The sequence below is a fragment of the Salmo salar genome, chromosome ssa09 (genome assembly GCF_905237065.1).
Source record: "Salmo salar chromosome ssa09, Ssal_v3.1, whole genome shotgun sequence".
Taxonomy (NCBI): Eukaryota; Metazoa; Chordata; class Actinopteri; order Salmoniformes; family Salmonidae; genus Salmo; species Salmo salar.
In genome coordinates, this window is record NC_059450.1 from 26,873,408 (window position 1) to 26,900,595 (window position 27,188).

Below are 27,188 nucleotides of genomic sequence, written 5' to 3' on the forward strand. Positions count from 1 at the left end.
AAACTTTTGACTGGTACTGTATATATATATATATATATGTTGATATAGAGCCAGGAATGGTCATTTATAGCTTATAACTTACCTGGAAATTCTATCAAGTAGGAGTAGATGTCCGGATAGGAAATGTCTTGCTACTGCGTAGGGTCATTACTCCAATTTGAAGGAGGGAGACTGAAGAGGCATTAGGGAAGATGGATCAATCTTAACTTTCTGTGTAACGCGAACGCTCGATGGTGGGCAACGTTGCAAAGTAATCGCTCTTCATGTCTGTTGCACATACAATAATCGATTTATGTGTTTGAGCTAATAAAATACCGGTGTGTAAAATATGTGAAGTTACATTGACGTCTATGACATCTTGCGTTTATTTCCCCCCTGAAAGGGGCGGGATCGTTAGGTATACCAAAGTACCCGTATGTACCGGTCATGAGAATTGTGTGCGTCTTTTAGGTCCCATTTGTTGCTAGAGATATGAAAATAAAAATAAACAAAAAGGCAATTAAAACTTGTTGTATTATTAATGAATATGATTTGTTTGTTTAGGATTCTTGGCAATGTTAATAGTTTGTATGCATGCTTGTTTGCATGTGACTATTCCTCTTTTGTTTGTTGATATTTGTTAGTATAAAACAAAAGTAATAATAATAATAATAATAATCTGAAAATAAATGTAGTCCTGCGTTGTGGCATGTTGTGAAGGCTCTATGTGATCCTGATTGGACTAAACGATTTTGTGCTAGTAGATATGGTTGTCCTTGTTCGATAGAGCCATCAGACATGTTTGAGCCATGTTCCTATCAGCGGATTAATTGCTACAGTAAATATACAAGCTGACACATTTTTTCCAGTCTCTGAAAGATTACAACTCGTGTGGGGCGGTGCTTTGTGCTCTGGTCCTGGATCTTCCCCAAGGCGGGCTTTTTTGAAAGAGAGGCCACCTGTGGAGAGGCAGACACTGGTAAAGTTCTCGGAGCCCGAGGCTTACACTGAGGGTCAGGATTAAGATGAGTCTGTGACAGTAGGAGTGAAGTTTTGGGAAAAAGTGGACCCCTGCCTTTTGGCTGATCCATTTGTGGTTTCAGGGTGTGGGAATGTTTTGTTGTTGTTGTATTTCTTCTGGTTAAATGAATGTGGGCAAGAAATGTGAATTGTTTTGCTCTCAAGAAAAAGGCTGCCATTGAAAGGAGTGATTACTGGGGTTGTGGTAATGTGAAAGATGACCAACTGAAGGGGAAGATTCCTGGTATTTGTGATGCTCGTTGTTTGGTGCGACGCAGACAGGGTAACAGAAGAGTCATTGTCTGTTCTTCTGAGTTTTGATGTTGAGTCTTTGCCCGACAAAGTGATGTTAAGATATATAACTTATCCTGTACAAGCTTTTGTGCCGAATACATTACGTTGTTACAGGTGTCAAGCTTATGCGCATGTGGCAGCAGTGTGTAGGAGGGAGGTTCCTAGGTGTGAGAAGTGTGCAGAAGGGCATGAGACAAAGGAATGTGTAGCATTGGGAAAGTAGCGGTATGTGTTCATTTTAGGGGTGCCCATGGGGCTGGGGATTAGAAATGTCCTGTGCGAGTGAGGCAGGTTGAGGTTTCCAGGGTTAGAGTAGTGCAGAAGTTATCATATGCTGAGGCAGTGAAGAAAGTAGAGGAAGATGGGTCAAGGGGGAGGGATCCTGAGAGGAGTGGTGTGAGTATTAGATCTGTACCAGTACAGAGGGATAGGCCAACAACAGATATATGTTTCAGTAAGATTGGATTTTTAGCATTTATAGCAATGGTTATCAACTGTACTGCAGGAATGGAATGTAAGTATTTTATCAAAGTATAAGGGAGTTGTACTCCAGTCTAGTAGGTGGCCGTAATGCATCATTTATTGGACACCAACCGTCGTTAAACCTAATTGAAGAAGAGGCAGACACTAACAACACAATCCTTTGGGCAAAACTGAAATAACTTACAACCCAACCACTGACCAGACCACAATGGCTTCAAGTGATTCCTCCCATCAAAACTAATTCGAATATGGAGCAATTCTTTTAGCAACATGGTGACATTCAACTATACATGTTTTAACCGGAATAGCGAAGAGGATTCGAAACAAGTAGTTGGATTTAGCTAGAAGCTCAGCTATAGCAGATGCCAGCACCAAGGCTGCTTTCTGATTACTGCATAGAGGTCGGCTAGCTAGCTAATGACAAGCTAGCTTGCTCAATAGTTATGTCGAGCAGTTTTACAAATAATATGTCTTTGCTAAGCAGTTCTCCACCGAGCCCTATGAACCGGGTTTTTTCATCTGTTGGTAACGACAACACAGACTGGGACTTGGAAAACAATGTATTTGTGTGCTGCTATGAAGAGCCTATGGGCAAAACGATGCAGGCGGGGATGCACTCGGTTCAGCCAGGTCTGGATAGGCACCTGCCGCGAGGCCGCCACCGGGTTCTCCCGGGTGGTATGATACTGGGCCTAGAGGAGGCTTACCCCGGGTGTCACAACAACCGGAGTCCTCCCATAGAGCCCATAGAGTCCGGTGCTCAATATTTCAGTGAAAATGACCGGAACGTCGCCCCGGTGTTGGAAAGGATAAAGAGGACTCGATCGAGTAGTTCAAGGCACCGGTATAACAAGATTGTCACAGAATTGGGACCCGAAGAGGTGCGGTGGTTTTACAAGGAGGACAAAAAAACCTGGAAGCCTTTCGTTGGACACGACTCCCTGAAAATGGAGGTCATGTTCCGTAAATTATGCGAACGGAACTCTGGCATGACCAAGCGCCAGGGCTTTGTGGGCATGGATGAAGGGTATGAGGAAGAGAATACAAGCGGTGTGGAAGCGACAACTGGGGGGGGGGTCGAACGGAGTCGAGCGAGCTGGGCCAGTGCTGGAGCCGAGAACTAGGGTCCATAGGACAGGGGTTCGATGGAGAGAACGGACTCCACAGACGAAAGAGACCTTGATTCAGTAAACATCAATGTAGTGTATGTGTCAGGGGTGGGCTGTATGAGGTGGATGTCAAAGACAGAGAATGCTATCCTGTGTATTGGAATCGTAAGTATCAATAGGAAGCTTCCTCTTTCCTACTTATATGCCACGCATTCATGATTTTTTTGCTTGCAAACCAATGTGTGTAAGAGGGTTAGTGACCCTTTAAAATATTTGAGTCAAAAACCCATGTTGCCAAGTGCTATTCATCTCCCACTGGCAAGCAAACGCCTCGGTGCCAGATGTTGAGTGGTGTCCATAATATCTGGTCTTAATTCCTGTTGCATATCTCTCCAATGAGAGGCTGCAGACTGTGTGGACAGGTCACTACAGGAATGTGTGTACAGCACACACACGAGATCAGAGGTCGCAGGGCATGATGTCACCATAATTCATTCACGTCTACTATGCAATCTGTCTCTGTCTATAATAGGCCTTAATGCACAAATATGGGCCACATACATAGCGCATTCTGAAAATATTCAGACCGCTTGACTTTTTCCACATTTTGATATGTTACAACCTTATTCTAAAATTGATTAAATCGTTTCTCCCCTCAATCTACACACAATATTTATTTAACTAGGCAAGTCAGTTAAGAACAAATTCTTATTTTCAATGATGGCGTAGGAACAGTGGGTTAACTGCCTTGTTCAGGGGCAGGAAGACTGATTTGTACCTTGTCAGCTTGGGGATTCGAACTGGCAACCTTTCGGTTACTAGCCCAACGCTCTAACCACTAGGCTACCCTGCCGTCACAATGACAAAGCAAAAACCGGTTTAGACATTTTTGCAAATATATATATATATATGTATGTATGTATGTATGTATGTATGTATGTATGTATGTATGTATGTCTGTCTCTTGGTTGTTAGTTCTCTCCCACCTGCCCCCTTTCTACCTCCCCTTTCTTTTCAAATGGAGTGGATATCAGCCGAATGCTACAACTAAATGTTGCAAGCGCTGCTAAGGTACTGTAACGCCAGCCTTTTTTATCTCCTACATTATCTCCTACATATCTGCTATACTCCATCCTCCCTCTAGATCTTAGGTTTCAATTGAACTAGATCTTCGTTCAAAACCCAGTTAGACATCCCAACCCGCTCTAGAAGAACCGGATCTAGATTAGACTCCTCCTCACTCATTTAGTTTAAATTGGGCCTAGTTGCTAGAACTTCCCCCTTTCTGTGATGCAGAGTTTGTCATAATTACTGCTGCAGCTGCTTTCTGGACTTTTGGAGGATCTTGCTCCGGTCTGTCTGTTAGTGGAGGTAGAGCTAAGTAGGTGGAGCGTCAGTTAGCTAGTAACATCCTTCCAGGCTCTCGAAATCCACATAGGAAAACTATGGATCTGAGCTTAATAAGCTGTCTCTCCAGAAATCCTCCCCTTCTCCGCCTTTTCTTCCCTGTAGCAGTGTGAGCACAGACAATGAACGAAACTCTCTTTTAGAGGCAACAGAGTCGCCATTCGGGCCCCCATAGACTGCAGTCTGCAATCTAAGGTCAAACATTGCCTCTATGGATGGAATAACGGTTCCTCTATCGCTGGCAATAAGAGTCTCTGCACTGTCTGCAGAGTTCAGTTAAACTAGCCCGAGTATCCACATGCAGTAAGTTACAGTCTGGTAACCTGGAAAGACATGGGTTGCATTCAGTTGGCACAAAATGTTCTCTGCTGTTTTTGTTCCTAATGAACGCAACCGTAGAAAACTAACACGGAGTAGTGTACTCCCTATGTGGCTCTACAAGGCTAGGAACATAGCTGAGATGTTTGGCAGGCCATAGTTAGGCCTTGTGCATAATTGTCAAACTGTAACTCTCCCATGCCAATTAAAGTAGACAGTACAGTGCTGAGTAGAGTAGCATCCTAACAATAGCACCACTTTTGCCCTAGTTTAGTGACATAATTCCCTACCTCAGGTACAAAGATGCAAGAGGCTGTCTTTCTCGCTCTCTTTCTTACTGTCATTCTCTCTCGCTCTAGTTCTAGCTGTTGGTCTCTCACACTGTCTCTAAATCTATCTACAACTCTTTCTTCTTTTCCCTCTCCCTCCCTGGCTCTCCGGGGCGTAGTTGGGAAGCCTCCCATGTAAACTTCTTAACCTCTCGGTGTTTGACTGCTAGATCCTCTGGTGTGCTTTGATCCCGGCTCTCCTCCCTATCTCTCCCTGCTCTGCTCTGTCTTGCCCTGGTCTGGGCTGCATTGTAAAACAGGATGCTGTCTCTAGGAGCCTCAGTCATTCTCATTTCCCATCTCATTTGGCAACATGAGCACCTTTTCCATTCCCCACCCAGTCAGCCATGACTTATTTATATGATGGCTGGCTGATGGGTACTACTGAGTACCTCCTGCCTCCTAAAGACATCCTGTTTTACAGTGGACTCAGTAGGTGTAGGCTAAGTGGTAAGGTTCTGTCTTTCCCTGCTGTACTCCCCAGATCATTATATCCCTGCCGCCCGCCGCCGCCACCAGGTTTGTCAATTCCATATAAATTAGAAAGTGGAATTGATCCCAACCTTGGTGTGATACTTGTTGTGAAGCATGCTTGTTATCCCAAGTGATTTCAAATGAAAATGTGCTACTCTAACCTGGTGCAAAGTTTTGCAATGCCCCACCTCTTTAAGGAATACCTGGGATAGGATTAAGTAATCCTTCTAACCCCCCCAAAAAAAGATATAGATGTACTATTGTAAAGTGGTTGTTCCGCTGGATATCATAGGTGAATGCACCAATTTGTAAGTCGCTCTGGATAAGAGCGTCTGCTAAATGACGTAAATGTAATGTAATGCTGAAATATTTTTACCCTCAGGTTTTCCAATGCAATCGATTCTCGTGACCATCGACTGGATTGATTTTTCTTTTCACTTTGTCAAAAGATGCTTGTTTGGGATTCAGTTCCATGCCTTCTGCACATCCCTCCTCTCTTATCCCTGATGGGTTACCTGGAAACTACTACCTATAACACAGCTTCTTCATTGGTTAACTCCTGAGCCTCTGCTTGTCATTTCATTGTCATTTTGGATCTGAATCACTTTCCCCTCATCAGGAGGGGCCCCAAATGGAAACTGATCAACCGAAGTACCCATGACTGTTCCTCAGTCCTCACCACGAGGATGAAATTAGAACTGGAAGGCCCTGCTTTACTACTCCACCGTGTGACTGTCACAGAAACACTTCTAGTCCCCCTTTTGGTTCTGGAACTCTATCCTCAGATGCCTCATATTAGGAGGTGGTAGGATGGAGAGAAAGAGGAAGAAGAGGTGATTTCAGGCTTCGGTCACCCCTGCTCTGTAGATCGGACGGAGCTGACTGTGCATTATTTGAGTTTGCTGAACACCGCACCAGCAGTGATCTGGACACGATCTGAGGAAGCGAACGCTCTGGAGAGGCAGTGATACCGGCGTGACACTCATGCGAAGTGGCCCCCTCATCACTCACACTCTGTCTGTGTCTCTCTCTGTGTCTTTATTTCTCTCTCTGCCTTTCTCTTTTTCTTTCCCTCTTTCTCTCTCTGTCTCTCCTTCCCAGGCTGGCACAATGTAAAGGCGGCAGTCACAGAAGAAATTCAAACAGAGGAAGCTTTGATGTCTCACATTTCTCTTTTTATCCTCTTTCTCTGTCTTTCTCTTCCCTGAGAGGACACATCAAGGATGAGGCCTACACAAGTACAGGTCACTGGGAAAGTCCCCCTAATGTCCACCTCTCCTTTGAATCCCTTTGCCCTGGACTCTATAACACTGTCCTTCTAATCCCTCCTGATTGGCTGTGAGCACCGCAGGGTTCGGTCTGGTGACTGGTGTGTCAAAATAACCGGTCACCTCTTCACATTACATTGTCTGAAGTGTCATTCAAACCTCAATGTGACCGGCTCACCCCAGTCAACTGGTTTAATTTATCTTTCTTGTTTTCAGCTAACCGTTTCCAATTCCGCTCCCCCTGTTTAGACTATACATGCCATATTTCCACTCTTACTTACCCTGTTGTTGTGTGCCCACTAAGATAACAAGGCTGGAATATAATATAGTCCTCTGTCAAGGATATGTTCTGCACAGCCTCAGTGTAGCCCATCCACATCGGAGATTACCATGGAGCCCCACTGGGGACTTGTGTGGTACTGTAGTATCTCACATTGTCTATTGTACACAGTCAATGACACTCAAGCAATACATGGGCGGGAAAGCAATACATGGGCGGGAAATAGTTGAAATATGCAGACTCTGTGAACCTGTGTGCTTCTACAATATGTTATTTTCTGGTTCTCTAGTAACTCTCTGCAGATCAATGCACTAGTCTTTACTTGATCGACCGCTAGACTAGACCAAACTTTCTCCTTGTTGAGTTGAATGCAAAATTAGGAGTTTGTAATCACCCTTTTGATGAGTGTATTTTCTCTCTCGCCCGTCATTTGTTCATCTTTCCTCACCTCCTTTTTCTGCTTGCTCTCTCTTCTCATTCCCTCTTCCTCTCATGCTTCCCTTTCTCCATCCCTTCCTACCTCTCTCTCGTTCCTCCATCATTCCCTCCTTTCCCCAATCCTCCCTCTTTCCTTCCCCTATTCTGCCCTCCCTCCCTCTGCAGCTGTCCATAGTCTGAAGTTGAGTCGTGCCCACGTGGACTGGCACAGTGTGGACGAGGTCTACCTCTACAGCGATGCCACCACCTCCAAGATCGCCCGCACAGTCACCCAGAAACTGGGCTTCTCCAAAGGTCACTGCTGACTGACCACTCTTCTGTTGCACACCCCCCCCCTTCCCCACCCCAATACCAGTAAACCCCTAGCTAGACACAACCTCCTCGGCGGTCACTTGTGGAGATGAGACCGGATTGGAGAAGCTCCATATTTCCATCAAAGTTGGTGAAGATTAAGAGGTGGATCTGGCAGGAGTTACCTCAATCTCCTCTGAATGACACACAAACCCACGGTCGCTGGAAATATCCTTAGCGCTGTGCTGGCCAGATGGCAAGCAGAAAATCCCATTGGCTTAGTGTGTAGAGCAGTGTTAGCAAGGAAAGCTTGCAGGGCCACACACACAGTGGGAGGCCTAGAGTCACCTACTGTCCCACGTAAACTGTCACCCCAATGTTCCTTTCAAATATAGGAGGATCTACGATGTTCATCACCATCTATGTCTAGTATATGTTCTGTCAATTCATTGTGGCAGGGGGTGAAATTGAATGTTTCCTATGATTGAGGCTTTCCTTAAATCAAGGTAATTATGATTCAAGGCAATTAAGGAAACATTCATCAACAAACTGCTGTTGGGTAAAATCTGGGCAATGTGCAATTGCCTACTGTTGGGAGCCTTTGATTTTCCTGACCATTTCCCCTCCCACGCCACCCCCCAGCCTCCAGCAGTGGTACGTGGCTCCACCGGGGCTACGTGGAGGAGGCCTCACTGGAGGACAAGCCCCCCCAGACCACATACATTGTCTTCGTGGTCCACGGCATTGGACAGAAGATGGACACGGGACGCATCATCAAGAACACTGGCATGTGAGTGCACTCGTGTGTGTCTGTCTGTCTCTGTCTGTCACCGGAAAAAGTCAAGGGGTCTAAATACTTTCCAAATACAGTGCATTCAGAAAGTATTCAGACCCCTTGACTTTTTCCACATTTTGTTAAGTTACAGCCTCATTAAAATGTATATGGAATCATGTAAAGTCAAAAAAAGAAACGTCCCTTTTTCAGGACCCTGTCTTTCAAAGATAATTCGTAAATATCCAAATAACCTCACAGATCTTCATTGTAAAGGGTTTCAACACCGTTTCCCATGCTTGTTCAATGAACCATAAACAATTAATGAACATGCACCTGTGGAACGGTCGACACTAACAGCTTACAGACGGTAGGCAATTAAAGTCACAGTTTTGAAAACTACTACTGACTCTGAAAAACACCAAAAGAAAGATGCCCAGGGTCCCTGCTCATCTGCGTGAACGTGCCTTAGGCATGCTGCAAGGAGGCATGAGGACTGCAGATGTGGCCAGGGCAATAAATTGTAATGTCCGTACTGTGAGACGCCTAAGACAGCGTTGCAGGGAGACAGGATGGACAGCTGATTGTCCTCGCAGTGCAGACCATGTGTAACAACACCTGCACAGGATCAGTACATCCGAACATCACACCTGCGGGACAGGTACAGGATGGCAACAACAACTACCCGAGTTACACCAGGAACGCGCAATCCTTTCATCAGTGCTCAGGCTGTCCACAATAGGCTGAGAGAGGCTGGACTGAGGGCTTGGAGGCCTGTTGTAAGGCAGATCCTCACCAGACATCAGTGTTCTGCCATGGCCAGCGAGGAGCCCGGATCTCAATCCCATTGAGCACATCTTTGACCTGTTGGATCGGAGGGTGAGGGCTAGGGCCATTCCCCCCCAGAAATGTCCAGAAACGTGCAGGTGCCTTGGTAGAAGAGCGGGGTATCTCACAGCAAGAACTGGCAAATCTGGTACAGTCCATGAGGAGGAGATGCACTGCAGTACTTAATGCAGCTGGTGGCCACACCAGATATTGACTGTCACTTTTGATTTTGACCCCCCCTTTGTTCAGGGACATGTTATTCCATTTCTGTTAGTCACACGTCTGTGGAACTTGTTCAGTTTATGTCTCAGTTGTTGAATCTTATGTTCATACACAATTTTACACATGTTAAGTTTGCTGAAAATAAACGCAGTTGACAGTGAGAGTTTTTGCTGAGTTTAGTAACCAAAAAAGTGTTAAACAAATCAAAGTGTATATTTTATATTTGAGTCTTCAAAGTAGCCACCCTTTACCTTGATGACAGCTTTGCACACTCTTGGCATTCTCTCAACCAGCTCCACCTGGAATGCTTTTCCAACAGTCTTGAAGGAGTTCCCACATGCTGAGCACTTGTTGGCTGCTTTTCCTTCACTCTGTGGTCCAACTCATCCCAAACCATCTCAGTTTGGTTGAGTGCGGGGGGGATTGTGGAGGCCAGGTCATCTGATGCAGCACTCCATCACTCTCCTTCTTGGTAAAATAGTCCTTACACAGCCTGGTGGTGTGTTGGGTCATTGTCCTGTAGAAAAACAAATGATAGTCCCACTAAGCCCAAACCAGATGGGGATGGTGTATCGCTGCAGAATGCTGTGGTAGCCATGCTGGTTAAATGTGCCTTGAATTCAAAATAAATCGCAGACCATGTCATCAGCAAAGCACCATACCTCCTCCGTGCTTTACTGTGGAAAATACACATGCAGAGATCATCCGTTCACCCACACAGCGTCTCACAAAGACATGGCGGTTGGAACCAAAAATCTCCAAATTGGACTCCAGACCAAAGGACAAATTTCCACCGTTCTAATGTCCATTGCTTGTGTTTTTTGGCCCAAGCAAGTCTCTTCTTATTGGTGTCCTTTTATTAGTGACGACTTTGCAGCAATTCGACCATGAAGGCCTGATTAACACAGTCTCCTCTGAACAGTTGATGTTGAGATGTGTCTTTTACTTGAACTCTGAAGCATTTATTTGCCGTGCAATTTCTGAGGCTGGTCACTCTAATGAACTTATCCTCTGCAGCAGAGGTAAATCTGGGACTTCCATTGCTGTGGCGGTCCTCATGAGAGCCAGTTTCATCATAGCGCCCGATGTTTTTTGCGACTGCACTTGAAGAAACTTTCAAAGTTTCGGATTGACTGATGGATTGACTGACCATGCCTTAATGATGGACCGTCGTTTCGTTTTGTTTATTTGAGCTGTTCTTACCATAATATTGACTTGATCTTTTACCAAATTGGGCTATCTTCTGTATACGCCCCCTACCATTGTCACAACACAACTGATTGGCTCAAACACATTAAGAAAGAAAGAAATACCACAAATTAACTTTTAGCAAGGCACCTGTTAATTGAGATGTATTCCAGGTGACTACCTCAGCAAATCAAATTGTATTAGTTACATGCGCTGAATACACCTTACAGTGAAATGTTTACTTACGAGCCCCTCTAACCAACAGTTTTAAATAAGAAGTAAAAGTAACATGTCATCAAAGAGCAGCAGTAAAATAACAGTAGCGAGACTACATACAGGGGGGTACCGATACAGAGTCAATGTGCTGGGGCACCGGTTAGTTGGTAATTGAGGTAATATTTCCATGTAGGTAGAGTTATTAGTGACTATGCATTGATGATAACAACAGAGAGTAGCAGCGGTGTAAAAGGGGGGGAATGCAAATAATCTCGGTATCCATTTGATTAGATGTTCAGTAGTCTTATGGTTTGGGGGTAGAAGCTGTTTAGATGCCTCTTGGACCTAGACTTTGTGCTCTGGTACCGCTTACCGTTCGGTAGCAGAGAGAACAGTCTATGACTAGGGTGGCTGGAGTCCTCTGACACCGCCTGGTATAGAGGTCCTGGATGCAAGGAAGCTTTGCCCCAGTGATGTACTGGGCCATACCCACTACCCTCTGTATTGCCTTGCGGTCGGAGGCCGAGCAGTTGCCATACCAGGCAGTGATGCAACCAGTCAGGATGCTCTCGATGGTGCAGCTGTAGAACCTTATGAGAATCTGAGGACCCATGCCAAATCTTTTCAGTGCCCTCTTCACGACTGTCTTGGTGTGCTTGGACCATGTTAGTTTATTGGTGATGTGGACACAAAGGAAATTGAAGCTCTCAACCTGCTCCACTGCAGCCCCATCGATGAGAATGGGGGCGTGCTCAGTCCTCTTTTTCCTGTAGTCCACAATCATCTCCTTTGTCTTGATCACGTTGAGGGAGAGGTTGTTGTCCTGGCACCACATGGCCAGGTCTCTTACCTCTTCCCTATAGGCTGTCTCGTCGTTGTCGGTGATCAGGCCTACCACTTTTGTGTCATCGGCAAACTTAATGATGGTGTTGGAGTCGTGCCTGGCCGTGCAGTCATGAGTGAACAAGGAGTACAGGAGCGGACTGAGCACGCACCACTGAGGGGCCCCTGTGTTGAGGATCAGCGTGGCGGATGTGTTGTTACCTACCCTCACCACCTGGGGGTGGTCTGTCAGGGAGTCCAGGATCCAGTTTCAGAGGGAGGTGTTTAGTCCCAGGGTCCTTAACTTATTGATGATGTTTGTGGGCACTATGGTGTTGAACGCTGAGCTGTAGTCAATGAACAGCATTCTCACATAGGTGTTCCTTTTGTCCAGGTGGGAAAGGGCAGTGTGGAGTGCAATAGAGATTGCATCATCTGTGGATCTGTTGGGGCGGGATGCTAATTGGAGAGGGTCTAGGGTTTCTGGGATAATGGTGTTGATGTGAGCCATGACCAGCCTTTCAAAGCCCTTCATGGCTACAGACGTGAGTGCTACGGGTCGGTAGTCATTTAGGCATGTTACCTTAGTGTTCTTGGGCACAGGGACTATGGTGGTCTGCTTAAAACATGTTATTACAGACTCGGACAGGGAGAGATTGAAAATGTCAGTGAAGACACTTGCCAGTTGGTCAGTGCATGCTCGCAATACACGTCCTGGTAATCCATGTGAATGTTGACCTGTTTCAAGGTCTTACTCACATCGGCTGTGGAGAGCGCGATCACACAGTCTTCCAGAACAGCTGGTGCTCTCATGCATGTTTGTGTTATTTGCCTCGAAGTGAGCATAGTAGTTTAGCTCGTCTGGTAGGCTCGTGTCACTGGGCAGCTCTCGGCTGTGCTTCCCTTTGTAGTCTGTAATGGTTTGCATCCCTGCCACATCAGACGGGCGTCAGAGTCGGTGTAGGACAATTCAATCTTAGTCCTGTATTGACGGTTCGTCGAAGGGCATAGCGGGATTTCTTATAAGCTTCCGGGTTCTGGTCCCGCTCCTTGAAAGCAGCAGCTCTAGCCTTTAGCTCGGTGTGTATGTTGCCTGTAATCCATGGCTTCTGGTTGGGGTATGTATGTACGGTCACTGTGGGGGCGATGTCATCGATGTACTTATTGATGAAGCCAATGACTGATGTGGTGTACTCCTCAATGCCATCAGAGGAAACCCGGAACATATTCCAGTCCGTCCTAGCAAAACATTCCTGTAGCTTAGCATCGGCTTCATCTGACCACTTTTTTATTGATCGAGTTACTGTTGCTTCCTGCTTTAATTCTAGCTTGTAAGCAGAATTCAGGAGGTCAGATTTACCAAATGGAGGGCTAGGGAGAGCTTTGTATGTGTCTCTGTGTGTGGAGTAAAGGTGGTCCAGAGTTATTTTTTAATTTAATTTTTTCCCCTCTTGTTGCACATTTAACATGGTCCCAAAATGTTTTGCTTGTCAGCAATCACGTTTTCAAGATATGCAACTTTCAAAATACAGAAATCATCCCCGTATGATGCTGTTTGCATCAAATTATGCCGCGTATATGATGTAAAACGCAGCATCATACAGGGATGATTTCTGTATTTTGAAAGTTACATACAGTATCCTGAAAACGTGATTACTCACATGCAAAACATTTTGAGGCCATGTCAACAATGGACTAATGAAACAAATACCAACATTTTTCCTTTTTAATAGTATGTTGCTCAACGAGAATAGATTATGCAGCTACCAGCACCTCAAACATGTTGACCCATTTACGTCATCACCCCAGTATTCCTACCATCAGAGTAAGACGGAAACGCAAAGAAACAACACATTGTCTCCCCTCTGCATTCAAGCTTGCCCTTGGCAGCTGATTCTGACTGGGCCAAAGAAATTACAAGAGCGATAGGTAGAGTATGTTTTATATTTTTTACCGACTTTGGTTTATAGCTGCTGATATGTGCCCATTCTCGATGGCTGAGAAAGGGGTTTTAGCACCTTGTGAAAGTGCTTAAGACACGTTATGAACTTCCCTCTTGCACCCATTTCAGCAAACAGGTAGTACCTGCTCTATTCTAAGCAAACCAAAGTCAAAGTTTTTAATTAATTGGCCAATGCACCCTGTGTTGCGCTTATTTAACAGTGACAGCATGTCACATTTCCCGGAGTGGGAGATGTACCGTGCCACAGACACACCACCTTTATGAGAGTCCGCATCTTGCACTGAAGGAGGCAGTGTCATGGTGCGTTCGTAACCAAGTGGAAAGTGGGAATTTACCACATACGACTGGGAAAAATCCACTTGAATGGGCCTCAAACTGGTTAAAACTAATGGGAAACTCCTCTATCACCCACTTCTTCCACATGCTGACCTCTGACATCACCTACTAAGGAAATGGCCTCTAACAGCTTTTTTGACAGTTAAATGCAACAAAACATTATTTATAAAAAGCAATCTATGAATGTATTTTTTTAACTCTGTAATTTGTTTACAAGCATGATATCTGTACTTCTAGTTTGTGGTTGACACAACTTGTTGGCCATTAGCCAATCAGCATTTCTCAACAAGTTCAAATCACATGAATGCGCCTAAGTGATATTACGACCTCCCACCTCCCACATGGTCGCAGACGCAGCATTAGAGTGGAAACTTGAGGCCCAACATAATGCTCCAGTCACAACAGACAATGCAAGGAACATTGTGAATGCTGAACATTGTGAATGCTGAACATTGTGAATGCTGAACATTGTGAATGCCATTTAATTTTTCCACTGTCCTGAAACTGAACCGTGACCCCCCCAAAACCTCAATGCGTACCGAACCGTGGGCTTGGTGAACCGTTACATAGCTAATAGATACAATACATGGCCAGAAGTATGTAGGCCATCCATTCAAATTAGTGGATTAGGCTATTTCAGCCACACCTGTTGCTGACAGGTGTAAAAAAAAATCGAGTACACAGCCTTACAATCTCCATTGGAAAACATTGGCAGTAGAGTGGCCCGTACTGAAGAGCTCAGTGACTTTCAACGTGGCACCGTCATAGGATGCCACCTCCAACAAGTCAGTTTGTCAAATTTCTGCCTTGCTAGAGCTGCCCCGGTCAACTGTAAGTGCTGTTATTGTGAAGTGGAAACGTCTATGAGCAACAACGGCTCAGCTGCGAAGTGGTAGGCCACACAAGCTCACAGAATGCGTAAAAATCATGCCGTCTGCTCCAAACTGAGTTCCAAACTGCCTCTGGAAATCAAATCAAATCAAAGTTTATTTGTCACATGTGCTGAATACAACAACAGGTGTAGACCTTACAGTGAAACGCTTACTTACAGAGCAACCACCAGTGCAAAAAAGGTATTAGGTGAACAATAGGTAAGTAAAGAAACAAAAACGACAGTAAAAAGACAGTGAAAAATAACAGTAGCGAGGCTACATTTAGTCGGGCTGATTGAGGTAGTATGTACATGTAGATATGGTTAAAGCAACGTCAGCACAAGAACTGTTCGTTTGGAGCGTCATGAAATGGGTTTCCATGGCCGAGCAGCCTCACACAAGCCTAAGGTCACCATGTGCAATGCCAAGCGTTGGTTGGAGTGGTGTAAAGCTCGCCACCATTGGACTCTGGAGCAGTGGAAACATGTTCTCTGGAGTGAGGAATCACACTTCACAATCTGGCAGTCCGACGGATGAATCTGGGTTTGGCGGATGCCAGGAGAACGCTACCTGCCCGACTGCATAGTGCCAACTGTGAAGTTTGGTGGAGGAGGAATAACAGTAAGGGGCTGTTTTTCATGGTTCGGGCTAGGCCCCTTAGTTCCAGTGAAGGGAAATCTTAACGCTACAGCATACAATGACATCCCAGACGGTTCTGTGCTTCCAACTTTGTGGCAACAGTTTGGGGAAAGCTCTTTCCTGTTTCAGCATGACAATGCCCCTGTGTACAAAGCGAGGTCCATACAGAAATGGTTTGTCGAGATTGCTGTGGAAGAACTTGACTGGCCTGCACAGAGCCCTGACCTCAACCCCATTGAACACCTTTGGGATGAATTGGAACACAGACTGCGAGCCAGGCCTAATCATCCAACGTCAGTGGCCGACCTCACTAATGCTTGTGGCTGAATGGAAGCAAGTCCCTGAAACAATTAATGCCCATGATTTTGGAATGAGATGTTCGACGAACAAGTGTCCACATACATTTGGTCATGTAATGTATTAAACTGTACCTGCAGTATTCTGAGTATTCCTGTGTTATTACTACTGTATAAGACCTATTCTAGGTACCCAGACAGATGAGACCTACTTATAGCTCTCAAGCTGTATATATTACCGCAGGTTCTGGAATAACACAACGACCTGAGTAACACAGAGGGTGCTGTGTCTCTCTCTCCGCCGCGGGCTTAGGGCCATTAAGCAGGTAGCTAAAGTAGACCAAGTCAGGCCAGCTCACTCTAAGCCTCATTCTCTACACTGCTGGGATTTGGCTATTGGCCTTCCATCAGGCCTAGAGAAAAGACCAGCCTCATCTAGCCAGCTCTCTTCTCTCTCTCCTCTATCTCTAAAGGCTTGGTTCGCTCTCGTATGTCACAACCACTCAAACACTTTCAATTGACAACACTCTTCCTTTCTATCTCTCTCTCGACCTACCACCATCTTTTCTCTTCCTCCCCCTCTATCCATACCTCTCCTTCCATACCTCTCCTCTCATCTCTCCTTCCATACCTCTCCTCTCATCTCTCCTTCCATACCTCTCCTCTCATCTCTCCTTCCATACCTCTCCTCTCACCTCTCCTTCCATACCTCTCCTCTCATCTCTCCTTCCATACCTCTCCTCTCACACCTCTCCTTCCATTCCTCTCCTCTCACACCTCTCCTCTCACCTCACCTCTCCTTCCATACTTCTCCTTCCATACCTCTCCTCTCCTTCCATACCTCTCCTCCTCACCTCTCCTTCCATACCTCTCCTTCCATACCTCTCCTCTCACCTCTCCTTCCATACCTCTCCTCTCACCTCTCCTTCCATACCTCTCACCTCTCCTTCCATACCTCTCACCTCTCCTTCCATACCTCTCACCTCTCCTTCCATACCTCTCACCTCTCCTTCCATACCTCTCCTTCAATACCTCTCCTCTCATCTCTCCTTCCATACCTCTCCTCTCACCTCTCCTTCCATACCTCTCCTCTCACCTCTCCTTCCATACCTCTCCTCTCACCTCTCCTTCCATACCTCACCTCTCAGCTCTCCTTCCATACCTCTCCTCTCAGCTCTCCTTCCATACCTCTCCTCTCACCTCTCCTTCCATACCTCTCCTCTCACCTCTCCTTCCATACCTCTCCTCTCACCTCTCCTTCCATACCTCTCCTCTCACCTCTCCTTCCATACCTCTCCTCTCACCTCTCCTCTCACCTCTCCTTCCATACCTCTCCTCTTTCCTCCTCTCCTTCCATACCTCACCTCTCCTTCCATACCTCACCTCTCTCCTTCCATACCTCTCCTCTCTCCTTCCATACCTCTCCTCTCCTTCCATACCTCTCCTCTCCTTCCATTCCTCTCCTTCCATACCTCTCCTCTCCTTCCATACCTCTCCTCTCACCTCTCCTTCCATACCTCTCACCTCTCCTTCCATACCTCTCCTCTCACCTCTCCTTCCATACTTCTCCTTCCATACCTCTCGTTTCACCTCTCCTTCCATACTTCTCCTTCCATACCTCTCCTCTCACCTCTCCTTCCATACTTCTCCTTCCATACCTCTCCTCTCACCTCTCCTTCCATACTTCTCCTTCCATACCTCTCCTCTCACCTCTCCTTCCATACCTCTCCTCTCACCTGTCCTTCCATACCTCTCCTTCCATACTTCTCCTTCCATACCTCTCCTTCCATACTTCTCACCTCACTTCTCCTTCCATACCTCTCACCTCACTTCTCCTTCCATACCTCTCACCTCTCCACTAACAATAATGGCTGCTTGTTCTGGGTGGCAGGGCAGTAAGGACAGCCTCTCTGTATGATCCTCATGTGTCAAAGGGGGTTTGCGTTAAGACCATTAAAGCCTGTACTGTGACCCCATTCACCAGTTAGCCACTTGAGATAAACTGTGTTAGCCCACACTAGGTTATCCTGCTAGCCTCTTTAGCATAAAAGCCTACTATACAGGTGCATAGAAGCCCACCAGACAGACTGCATGAAAGTCTGCATTAGTGACAGGCAGAGTCACAGACCAGTTCACCTAAGGCCGATGTCACTCCCAGGTCGTCCCTGTTATGTCAACAGCAGCCACTCTCCCATTGTTTGTGTATCTAACATAGTACTAACGTAGCCTGCTAGCAGCCATTGAGAGTAAATGGACTGCGTCAGTGAGTGGTGAAATGGACACACGTCATCCCTCTCAAACACAGTCATTAAGTGAAAGGCAGAGCAAACACAAGGCACAAAGGATTCCCTGGTTGATTTGGAGAGGGGTAGACTAGACAGTGTATGGACCACATTGTAAAGCTATTCATTCATTCACCCAGCGGTAATGAGGTACCGTCTGGTAGCCTGCTGCGAGGATGATTACTTGCAATGAAATGTGATGTTGGGTTGATGCGCTGTTTGTCTCTGTTTTTAGAGATTTAGGACACGTAGATTAAAGGCTAGCCAGAGAATAAGACCCTTTTCAAGACCGAACAGCAAGAAACTATTCTTATGCACATAGCAAGTAAACTGTCTGTGTGTGTCGTCTTTGTCATCCGTGTCTGTGTCCAGGCTAAGAGAGGCAGTAAGGAAGATGGAGGAGGAGCACTTTTCAGAGCTCACAGAGGAGTATGTGGACTTCCTGCCTGTGGAGTGGCGCTCCAAACTGGCACTGGATGGGGGTAAGGGGTGTGTTTGCTCGTGCGCAGTGTGTCCTCGATCCCAATTGAGCTGAGAGAGCAGCGGCTGTCGTCCACTAGCTTCCAGGAGGTGACACCCACCTTGTGATGGCATGGTGAATTTAGGTCACACTTGTGGAACCACAAGCCAGACGGCTAGGCTACATCTCTTACATGGAGTTCCATGTGCTGTCCTCTGCCCTACTCCTGTCCTGTCTCCTACGCCCTTTATTTCCTATTCTGTCTACGATGCACATACAGTACTGAGTATTCAATATCTATACAGGTCTTAGGCCTTAACGGTTTTAGCCAAGTGAATGGAAGGTTGATCTTAATACAAATAGATCTGTAGAAGTATAGAGGATAAACAAAGGCTTACTCATAAAAACTATCCACAGTCAGACATATATTTGTATATGTTATTGATGGTTGAATCGTGTGAATCTGTAGATAAGGTGGACTCCATCACCCCAGACAAGGTGCAAGGACTGAGAGACCTGCTCAACAGCAGTGCCATGGACATTATGTACTACACCAGTCCCTTGTACAGAGACGAGGTGAGACTGAAACACACACACACACACACACACACATTGGGTTTAAGCCCTCATCTGACTTGACAACCGTATTGGCCCTGGCTAATTGATACCACCCTTTCTTTATCTCCAGATCACCAGGGGCCTAACATCAGAGCTGAACCGCCTCTACGCCCTGTTCTGCTCCAGGAACACTGAGTTTGAGGAGAAGGGGGGCAAGGTGTCCATGGTGTCGCACTCCCTGGGCTGCGTGATCATCTTTGACATCATGACAGGCTGGGACCAGGTGAGGTTCAGTCTGCAGGAGCACCAGGAGCTGGAGGAGGAGCTGGACCTGAGATGTGTCTCCTACGGGGAGAGACGCCTGCTGGAGCAGCTGCAGCTCACTAGGAACCGGTAGGCAGGGTGGTGGTGTGTGTTTGTCTCTCTGTCACAGTTGAGATTGCCACCTAAACTGTGTCTACAGACAGTTAGGGAGTGTGTGTGTGTAGGAAGGAGTGGGGTGTGAGTGGTGTAGGTATTTTGATAATGGTCTGAATACTAACAGTATTACTGAAACTCACTCTCTACTCCTCAGGTTACGAGAGCTGGAAGATCAGCTTCAAGGCCTGGAGGCCTCCAAACCACTAGCACCCCCTGCTCTGAAATTGAAGGTACACTGCTAACTGCTCAAAAGCAATCCCTTCAACCCGGGACACAAGATCCAGGGTGATAATGGCAGAAAGTGACAAGATGACTAAGCAAATTACTGAAGGAAAGATGGTGTCTGTTTCCTCCTCTTCCCGAGGTGGAGAATGTCTTCTGTATGGGCTCTCCCCTGGCGGTGTTCCTGGCCCTGAGAGGGATTAGACCAGGGAACAGTGGAGAACAGGACCACATTCTGCCTTGGTCCATCTGCCAGAGGCTCTTCAACGTCTTTGACCCCACAGACCCCGTAGTGAGACACAGAGACAAACACACACACTATTATTTACAGTCCTGGAGGGCTGAATCACTTCGGTTTTTTGTCTCTCTCACTCTAGCCCTGCCATTCTCCTTACCTCACAGCTCATCTAAGAGCCTTCATCATCTTATGGATTGTCGTGAAAATTCTTACACAGGGACACTCGAAGTCAATCTTAAATTAGTCATTCAGTTTATTGTCAGCACACTGGAGAGGTTCCAACCAACTCAATGCACCACAGTACACATGTCAATCAGGAGCTCTGTCTGGGCAGTCCCATACGGCTATACACAGACAAGTTATATTTGCATGATTTAGCATAATGAATCATTACCGTTTTTTTTCATCCATGTGACCGACCAATACTGGTTCAGAACATGTGACCGACCAATACTGGTTCAGAACATGTGACCGACCAATACTGGTTCAGAACAGGTGACCGACCAATACTGGTTCAGAACATGTAAACCGACCAATGCTGGTTCAGAACATGTAAACCGACCAACGCTGGTTCAGAACATGTAAACCGACCAACGCTGGTTCAGAACATGTGACCGACCAACGCTGGTTCAGAACATGTGACCGACCAACGCTGGTTCAGAACATGTGACCGACCAATACTGGTTCAGAACATGTGACCGACCAACACTGGTTCAGAACATGTGACCGACCAACGCTGGTTCAGAACATGTGACCGACCAACGCTGGTTCAGAACATGTAAACCGACCAACGCTGGTTCAGAACATGTAAACCGACCAACGCTGGTTCAGAACATGTAACCGACCAACGCTGGTTCAGAACATGTGACCGACCAATACTGGTTCAGAACATGTGACCGACCAATACTGGTTCAGAACATGTGACCGACCAATACTGGTTCAGAACATGTGACAGACCAATACTGGTTCAGAACATGTGACCGACCAACACTGGTTCAGAACATGTGACAGACCAATACTGGTTCAGAACATGTAAACCGACCAATGCTGGTTCAGAACATGTAAACCGACCAACGCTGGTTCAGAACATGTAGACCGACCAATGCTGGTTCAGAACATGTGACCGACCAACGCTGGTTCAGAACATGTGACCGACCAACACTGGTTCAGAACATGTGACCGACCAACGCTGGTTCAGAACATGTGACCGAGCTCAAAACCGAAACTGGTTCAGAACATGTGACCGACCAACGCTGGTTCATAACATGTAAACCGACCAACGCTGGTTCAGAACATGTAAACCGACCAACGCTGGTTCAGAACATGTGACCGACCAACGCTGGTTCAGAACATGTGACCGACCAATGCTGGTTCAGAACATGTGACCGACCAACACTGGTTCAGAACATGTGACCGACCAATACTGGTTCAGAACATGTGACCGACCAATACTGGTTCAGAACATGTGACCGACCAATACTGGTTCAGAACATGTGACCGACCAATACTGGTTCAGAACATGTGACCGACCAATACTGGTTCAGAACATGTGACCGACCAACACTGGTTCAGAACATGTGACCGACCAACACTGGTTCAGAACATGTGACAGACCAATACTGGTTCAGAACATGTGACAGACCAATACTGGTTCAGAACATGTGACCGACCAATACTGGTTCAGAACATGTGACAGGCAAATACCTCACGAGGCTTCTCCTCTCTAAGCTGAGACCTTCAAACTGAGATCTTTCGTTTGTTCTCAAAACAAGATCTGGGCCTACTGCCAAATTGCAGCTACTGATAGTGAGGATTTGTACAGTCAGCCACTTGCATGAACACAGAAATGAGTTATTTAGAACAGTACATGAATGGAACACAGAAATTAGTTATAAGAATATCACAAACATTAACATTTCCCTTACAGGAGGATTAGACCCAGGGTTTTTTCCTGACCAGAGGAAAGACAAGGTGCTAGACTGACTGTGAATGGTTTGTCCTTGCTGCAGGCCTACAGAATGAAGCCCCTCATCCTTAAACATTAGAGCAACATTACACCTGCACAGATACACTGGTAAGAGATCATTCATTCTCCCAAGGTGAATCTGTATGTTACACATAAACTGCTGAAACTACTACCTTCTGTATGGACAGTGACAGGTGTTTTTCTTCTCCCAGGTGTAGTGCTGTAGACCCCACGCCATATGATGAGATCCGGCCAACCTTCATCAACCCACAGAAGGACCCGACGTCAGACACAGAGAGCATCCCCAGCCCCTCCACTTCCCCTGTTCTGGCCAGGAAATACTACGGAGAGTCTATCGCCAGCATGGGCAAGGCCAGCATCCTGGGTACGTCTGTCAGTCCTCTGGTTGATTCTCTGTATAGAACCTTTTTGCCTTAAATCACCATGCACATTATTATTACCTTAAATATTTGAATATGAGTGCCTTCATTACCTGTGCACATGATGCAGATTCAAACTCGAGGTGGTCCAAAGCTAGAAGGGAAATAATTAAACTTCATTGTAAGATTACCTCACTCAGCAGGTTCCCATAGATTTTACAGTCAATCATTTGTACAGCAGATATTTCTAGACACCACAACATGTCCTGAGCAGACAAAGCAGATTGTTCCATTCAAAAGTACATCAGCATGTACCCAGCATCTTGTGATGGAGTTGACGTCTATTATTGGACTCACTCAACAGTATTTCCATCACAGACCCACTTGTTGGATCATTTATGACATAGGCAACACTGCCATCTTGTGGAGAGAGCATGTAAAGACCAGAGCCGTACTACTGGGTTAGTCTCCAAACCTCCACCCTAGGCAACAGACTAGGGTCTGGTTTCAATGACGGACTCTTGGCAACTTTCATAAGCGGAAGAGGGTGGATCCTCTTCCGACAGACAACTCTCCCAACAAATCACGAGGCAGACATGCCAGAACGTCACGATTGGAAACCAAATTTGGCAGGGAAAAGCTTTGCAGCGGTTTTAGTGAAGTTAGTTGCACTCATTAAAAATAATCTCTTCATCTTGCTAGATACTATTTATTCAAAGCGGATAAGGTAGTGACATAGTTCCTCTATGCCAAACTGACGTTCTATTACTTACAAAACCCGTTAAGCCGGAGCCGGGGAGGCGACCCGGATGTCTAGAGTCGAGGGTCGACTTCACTCACCTTTGTCGCACCCTGTCTAAAATGAATCTCTCTCCCCTCTCTCTGTGTCTTGTTCTCTCTCGCTGCCTTTACGTCTCGCTCTAGGAGTGGCCAGTATAGGGAAGGGGATAGGAGGGATACTGTTCTCCCGGTTCTCCCGCTCCGCGCCCTCCGGAGTGTCCTTTGGCATCGAGGGCGGGACCCCAGAGGGAGAGGAGCCGAAGAGGACAGTCGACAGCCAATCAGCTTACGGCCTTCCGTCCACCTTGTCCCAGTCTCCCTCCACCCTCATAGACCCCTCAGGTTAGTTCAGCTACATTTCAACCCCAATTACACTTTCAGGAATAATTGTATTGTAGTCCATGTCATAACAAGTGCCTTTTCATAATATTTGCCACCCTTGAACCCCCCCCCCCCCCAGAGTTTTTATATATAGAAAAAGGAGAATGAATACATAATGCTAATTCACATCAGAGTTAAGTACCCTTTTGAATCTGTAGCAGTTAAGTTTGTGCAGTATACAGTAGATGGTCTAAAATGTATTCTCACAGTAAATCTATCTCTGTTCTACAGTGGAAATAGAGCGCAGGCCAACGTGCCGCCACCCACAGAAGACAGTCCTGACCCAGAGTAAACACACAGACTCCATGTCCACACTCACACAATACAGCATCTTTATCACCCAAATTGATTTTGTCCCCCCACACCAAACACAATCACGACACGCAGGATGAAATATCAAAACAAACTCTGAACCAACTATATTAATTTGGGGACAGGTCGAAAGTATTAAACATTTATGGCAATTTAGCTAGCTAGCTTGCAGTTGCTAGCTAATTTGTCCTGGGATATAAACATTGAGTTGTTATTTGATCTGAATTGCAAGGTCCTCTACTCCTACAATTAATCCACACATAAAACGGTCAACCGAATCGTTTCTAGTCATCTCTCAATCCAGGCTTCTTTTTCTTTGGACTTTATATGGAGATTGGCAACTTAGCATTCATAATAAGGTGCATCACCACAACTGACCTCAATTCATCTTTCAATCACCCACATGGGTATATGTTCCTAAAAACCAATGAGAAGATGGCGCGTGGGTATATGCTTCTAAAAACCAATGAGAAGATGGCGCGTGGGTATATGCTTCTAAAAACCAATGAGAAGATGGCGCGTGGGTATATGCTTCTAAAAACCAATGAGAAGATGGGAGAGGCAGAACTTGCAGCGCGTTCTGCATCACAAATAGAATCAACTTTTATTTTAGCGCCTGGCAACGCAGACGCTTGTTGGCAGTATGGGTGCAATGATTGAATAACATGTATGTGTACATTTATTTTGCAAAGCATGTGACGCGTCTGGTTTGGGCATGGTGTAAAATGTGTCTTTGGTTTAATAATTGAATGGTGCTGTGTGGCAAACTGTTTGTTTTTGTTATGAGGTACATCTTTGGCTCCAGTGAGTGAGGAACAACGGCTTGACGTTCAGATGACGCTCACACAATGTCAGTAGGACATTCAAGTGACAGACGTACATCCATGTGAAAGTCGAGCTTGATAAGTGTAACTTACCTTATTGTCATTAAGTTTGTCTTCTAGTCCTACCAGGAATAATGTAGATCCCTGTACGGCGATCTGAAATGTAGCCTCTATTTTATGTTACAGGGCAAATTTTCAATCTAACCAAAACACAGGTGAAATCAGTTCAGTTCAGATGGATAGTCTGAAGTCTGATAAGCTCCTTTTGTATGCAATTCAAGTGTCCAATCAAAAGAGAGATCATGTCAATGTTTCAGTCTGTGGTTGGACAGAGGAGCTGTCACTCAGAGGTTCAAGCCAGTAGAAACTCTTCTCAGAAACCTTGAGAAGGTAATAAACAGAAAGTGACCTTCAGGTGCCGACTATTTGCATTGATACCGAGATACATCCTTTCTTTTTGATTTATATATTTTTTTATCCAATACGTTTTTCATTACCATTTTTTTAAAATCTGTAGTAGTGTTAACGTAGATCCCGGAATCCAGCAGGTGGCCAAATATCTCTTTAATGTCACTAAGTTATTCTGTCTGCTTCACTCTTAGTGGCTAAGCTAGTATGAACAGAGCATGTTGAAATCCAAGGGCATTTTCCCACTAGTAAAGGGCTTCAGGTCAGAGTTACTCAGCTTTAGATGCTTTTTCCACGAACAATATGCAAAACTAAACAATCTCAGTATATCTTTTTTAATGGCTCGCAAAAAGAAACATGATGCCTGAATCACTTTGCATCCCATGTGGTCATTTTAAATGTGAATGTGTCTCTCTTGGGGGTTATTGCAGTGTTCCCAACAGACCTCTGAAATCCTGAAGCTTCAATCAGATCAGATGGTCTGGCGCTTTCGCCTTTCAGATAATGTCCACAGAATGAGAGGTACCATCATCTAGGAATGTCTGCATTGCCTGGCTCGACTGAATGAACGAAACCTTTTTCAATAAGACTGTTTAAAACTTTGTTAGTTTGATTTTGAAAGGATTTCTGCTGGAAAAGTGACTGTCCCTAGAGCTGGGCAATAACCCACCATGCCTGAAATGGATTCAAACTGCCATCTGAAACGCTATTTCCTTTTTATTAAAAAAAAAAATGTTTTATGTACAATGGCTTCTTTTATTCTGTATTCTTCTCCCATCTGCTGCTTCTAAAGTTGTTCTGTCATGTCCCAAGGATGATATCTGAGAGGAAGTACTGACGTCTGGACCGTCTGGTCTGTCTGAATGAAAAGTGCTTAAATGTGTGGGAGTGAGGTCTGGGACGAGGCTGAGGCAGGAAGATATTCTCCAAATATTAAATGGGAAAGATTCGCTAGTTTCCATCTCCCGGTTTTGATGGAGCACAATACTGCTATTTGTTTCCTTTGAACCGTACATCAAATTCTTTCCTCGGCCCCACACATACTTTCCACCCACACCACAATAGCTGATTCATAGTTAATGAATAGAGCTTTGTGTGATTGAAGATGTGGACCTAACACTTTTTATGTATCTAATGTGGTACTGATGTAGAATCCAAATGCAGTTAAGAAATATCTATAAAGCAGAGATGGGATTAGTTAAGTGAATGCAACAACAAAAAACTGCAATTCCCATTGTTCTAGGTTTGTCCACAAGATGGCATACCTCCCCATGTAGTAAAACAATGGCCCCATTGACCAATCTGGTCATCACAGACCTCTCCAAGTCTATTTCCTCTCTCCATTAACAATGAGGCAATTAGCATGAGACAGTTACTCAGTTACTAGTTACTACTGATCAGCCCTGCCGTGGCCCTTATGTCTGAGCTATAAGAAAGGATTTATAGGGTGATGTACTTGAGTTGCCCTTCTCTTAGTTTGTGCAGTACTAACTCCTAGTTAAATCACACGCAAATACTTTGGCAGTGAATTGTAAACTACTGTGTGTACACCATGCTATAACGCTGTAATATACTTTCTAACTGTATGTTTATATGTCCATGTCTAGGATGGTTTTCCGTAACAGTGATTGTAGGCTATATGTCATTTGATTTGTACAAAGTAACATTTCTATTGGACAGTGCCATATCCACTTGATTACAGATGCTGTTGTGAACTTCATTAGAAGACGCAGTACACGTTCCTCATCAGTAATTAACTGTCTGGAATTGATTGAGACTATTTTAGTGACACCACTAGTGTTGTGTGAAAGCCAGACATTATACAGCGAAACCAGACCAGGGCCCTCCACAGCAAGCTCCACTCCACCTAAGTGTACCGTCTCTCTCCTCTCCTCTGCAACACCAGTCCCAGCTCCACTCTCCTGCGCTCTCTGCATCTGACTCAAATGTTTACCCGGCAATTAAAACAGCCTTTATAAGGCAATGGGTCGGCTGCCAGACTCTAACGAGGGGGTCAGAGCAGCAGGAGAGAAAGGTTATACATTGTTTCAATGCAGACCATAGTCTGAGGCCCAAACTCCTTAGCTGGAGCTGGAGAGCTGACACTAGTGAG

At 45.5% G+C, this 27,188-nt stretch overlaps 1 protein-coding gene across 1 annotated transcript; it reads left to right on the forward strand.

The window, feature by feature from the left end:
- Positions 1-2,375: 2,375 nt before the first annotated feature.
- On the forward strand, positions 2,376-25,694 carry LOC106611105 (phospholipase DDHD1-like). The gene is given in 14 exon segments (XM_045724947.1): positions 2,376-2,826; positions 6,625-6,651; positions 7,565-7,693; positions 8,333-8,480; positions 18,362-18,374; positions 18,449-18,608; positions 19,056-19,162; positions 19,275-19,537; positions 19,719-19,794; positions 19,929-20,078; positions 22,034-22,098; positions 22,203-22,375; positions 23,295-23,492; positions 23,763-25,694. Coding segments are annotated over 14 exon segments (2,121 nt in total). The 3' UTR covers positions 23,924-25,694.
- Positions 25,695-27,188: the final 1,494 nt, after the last annotated feature.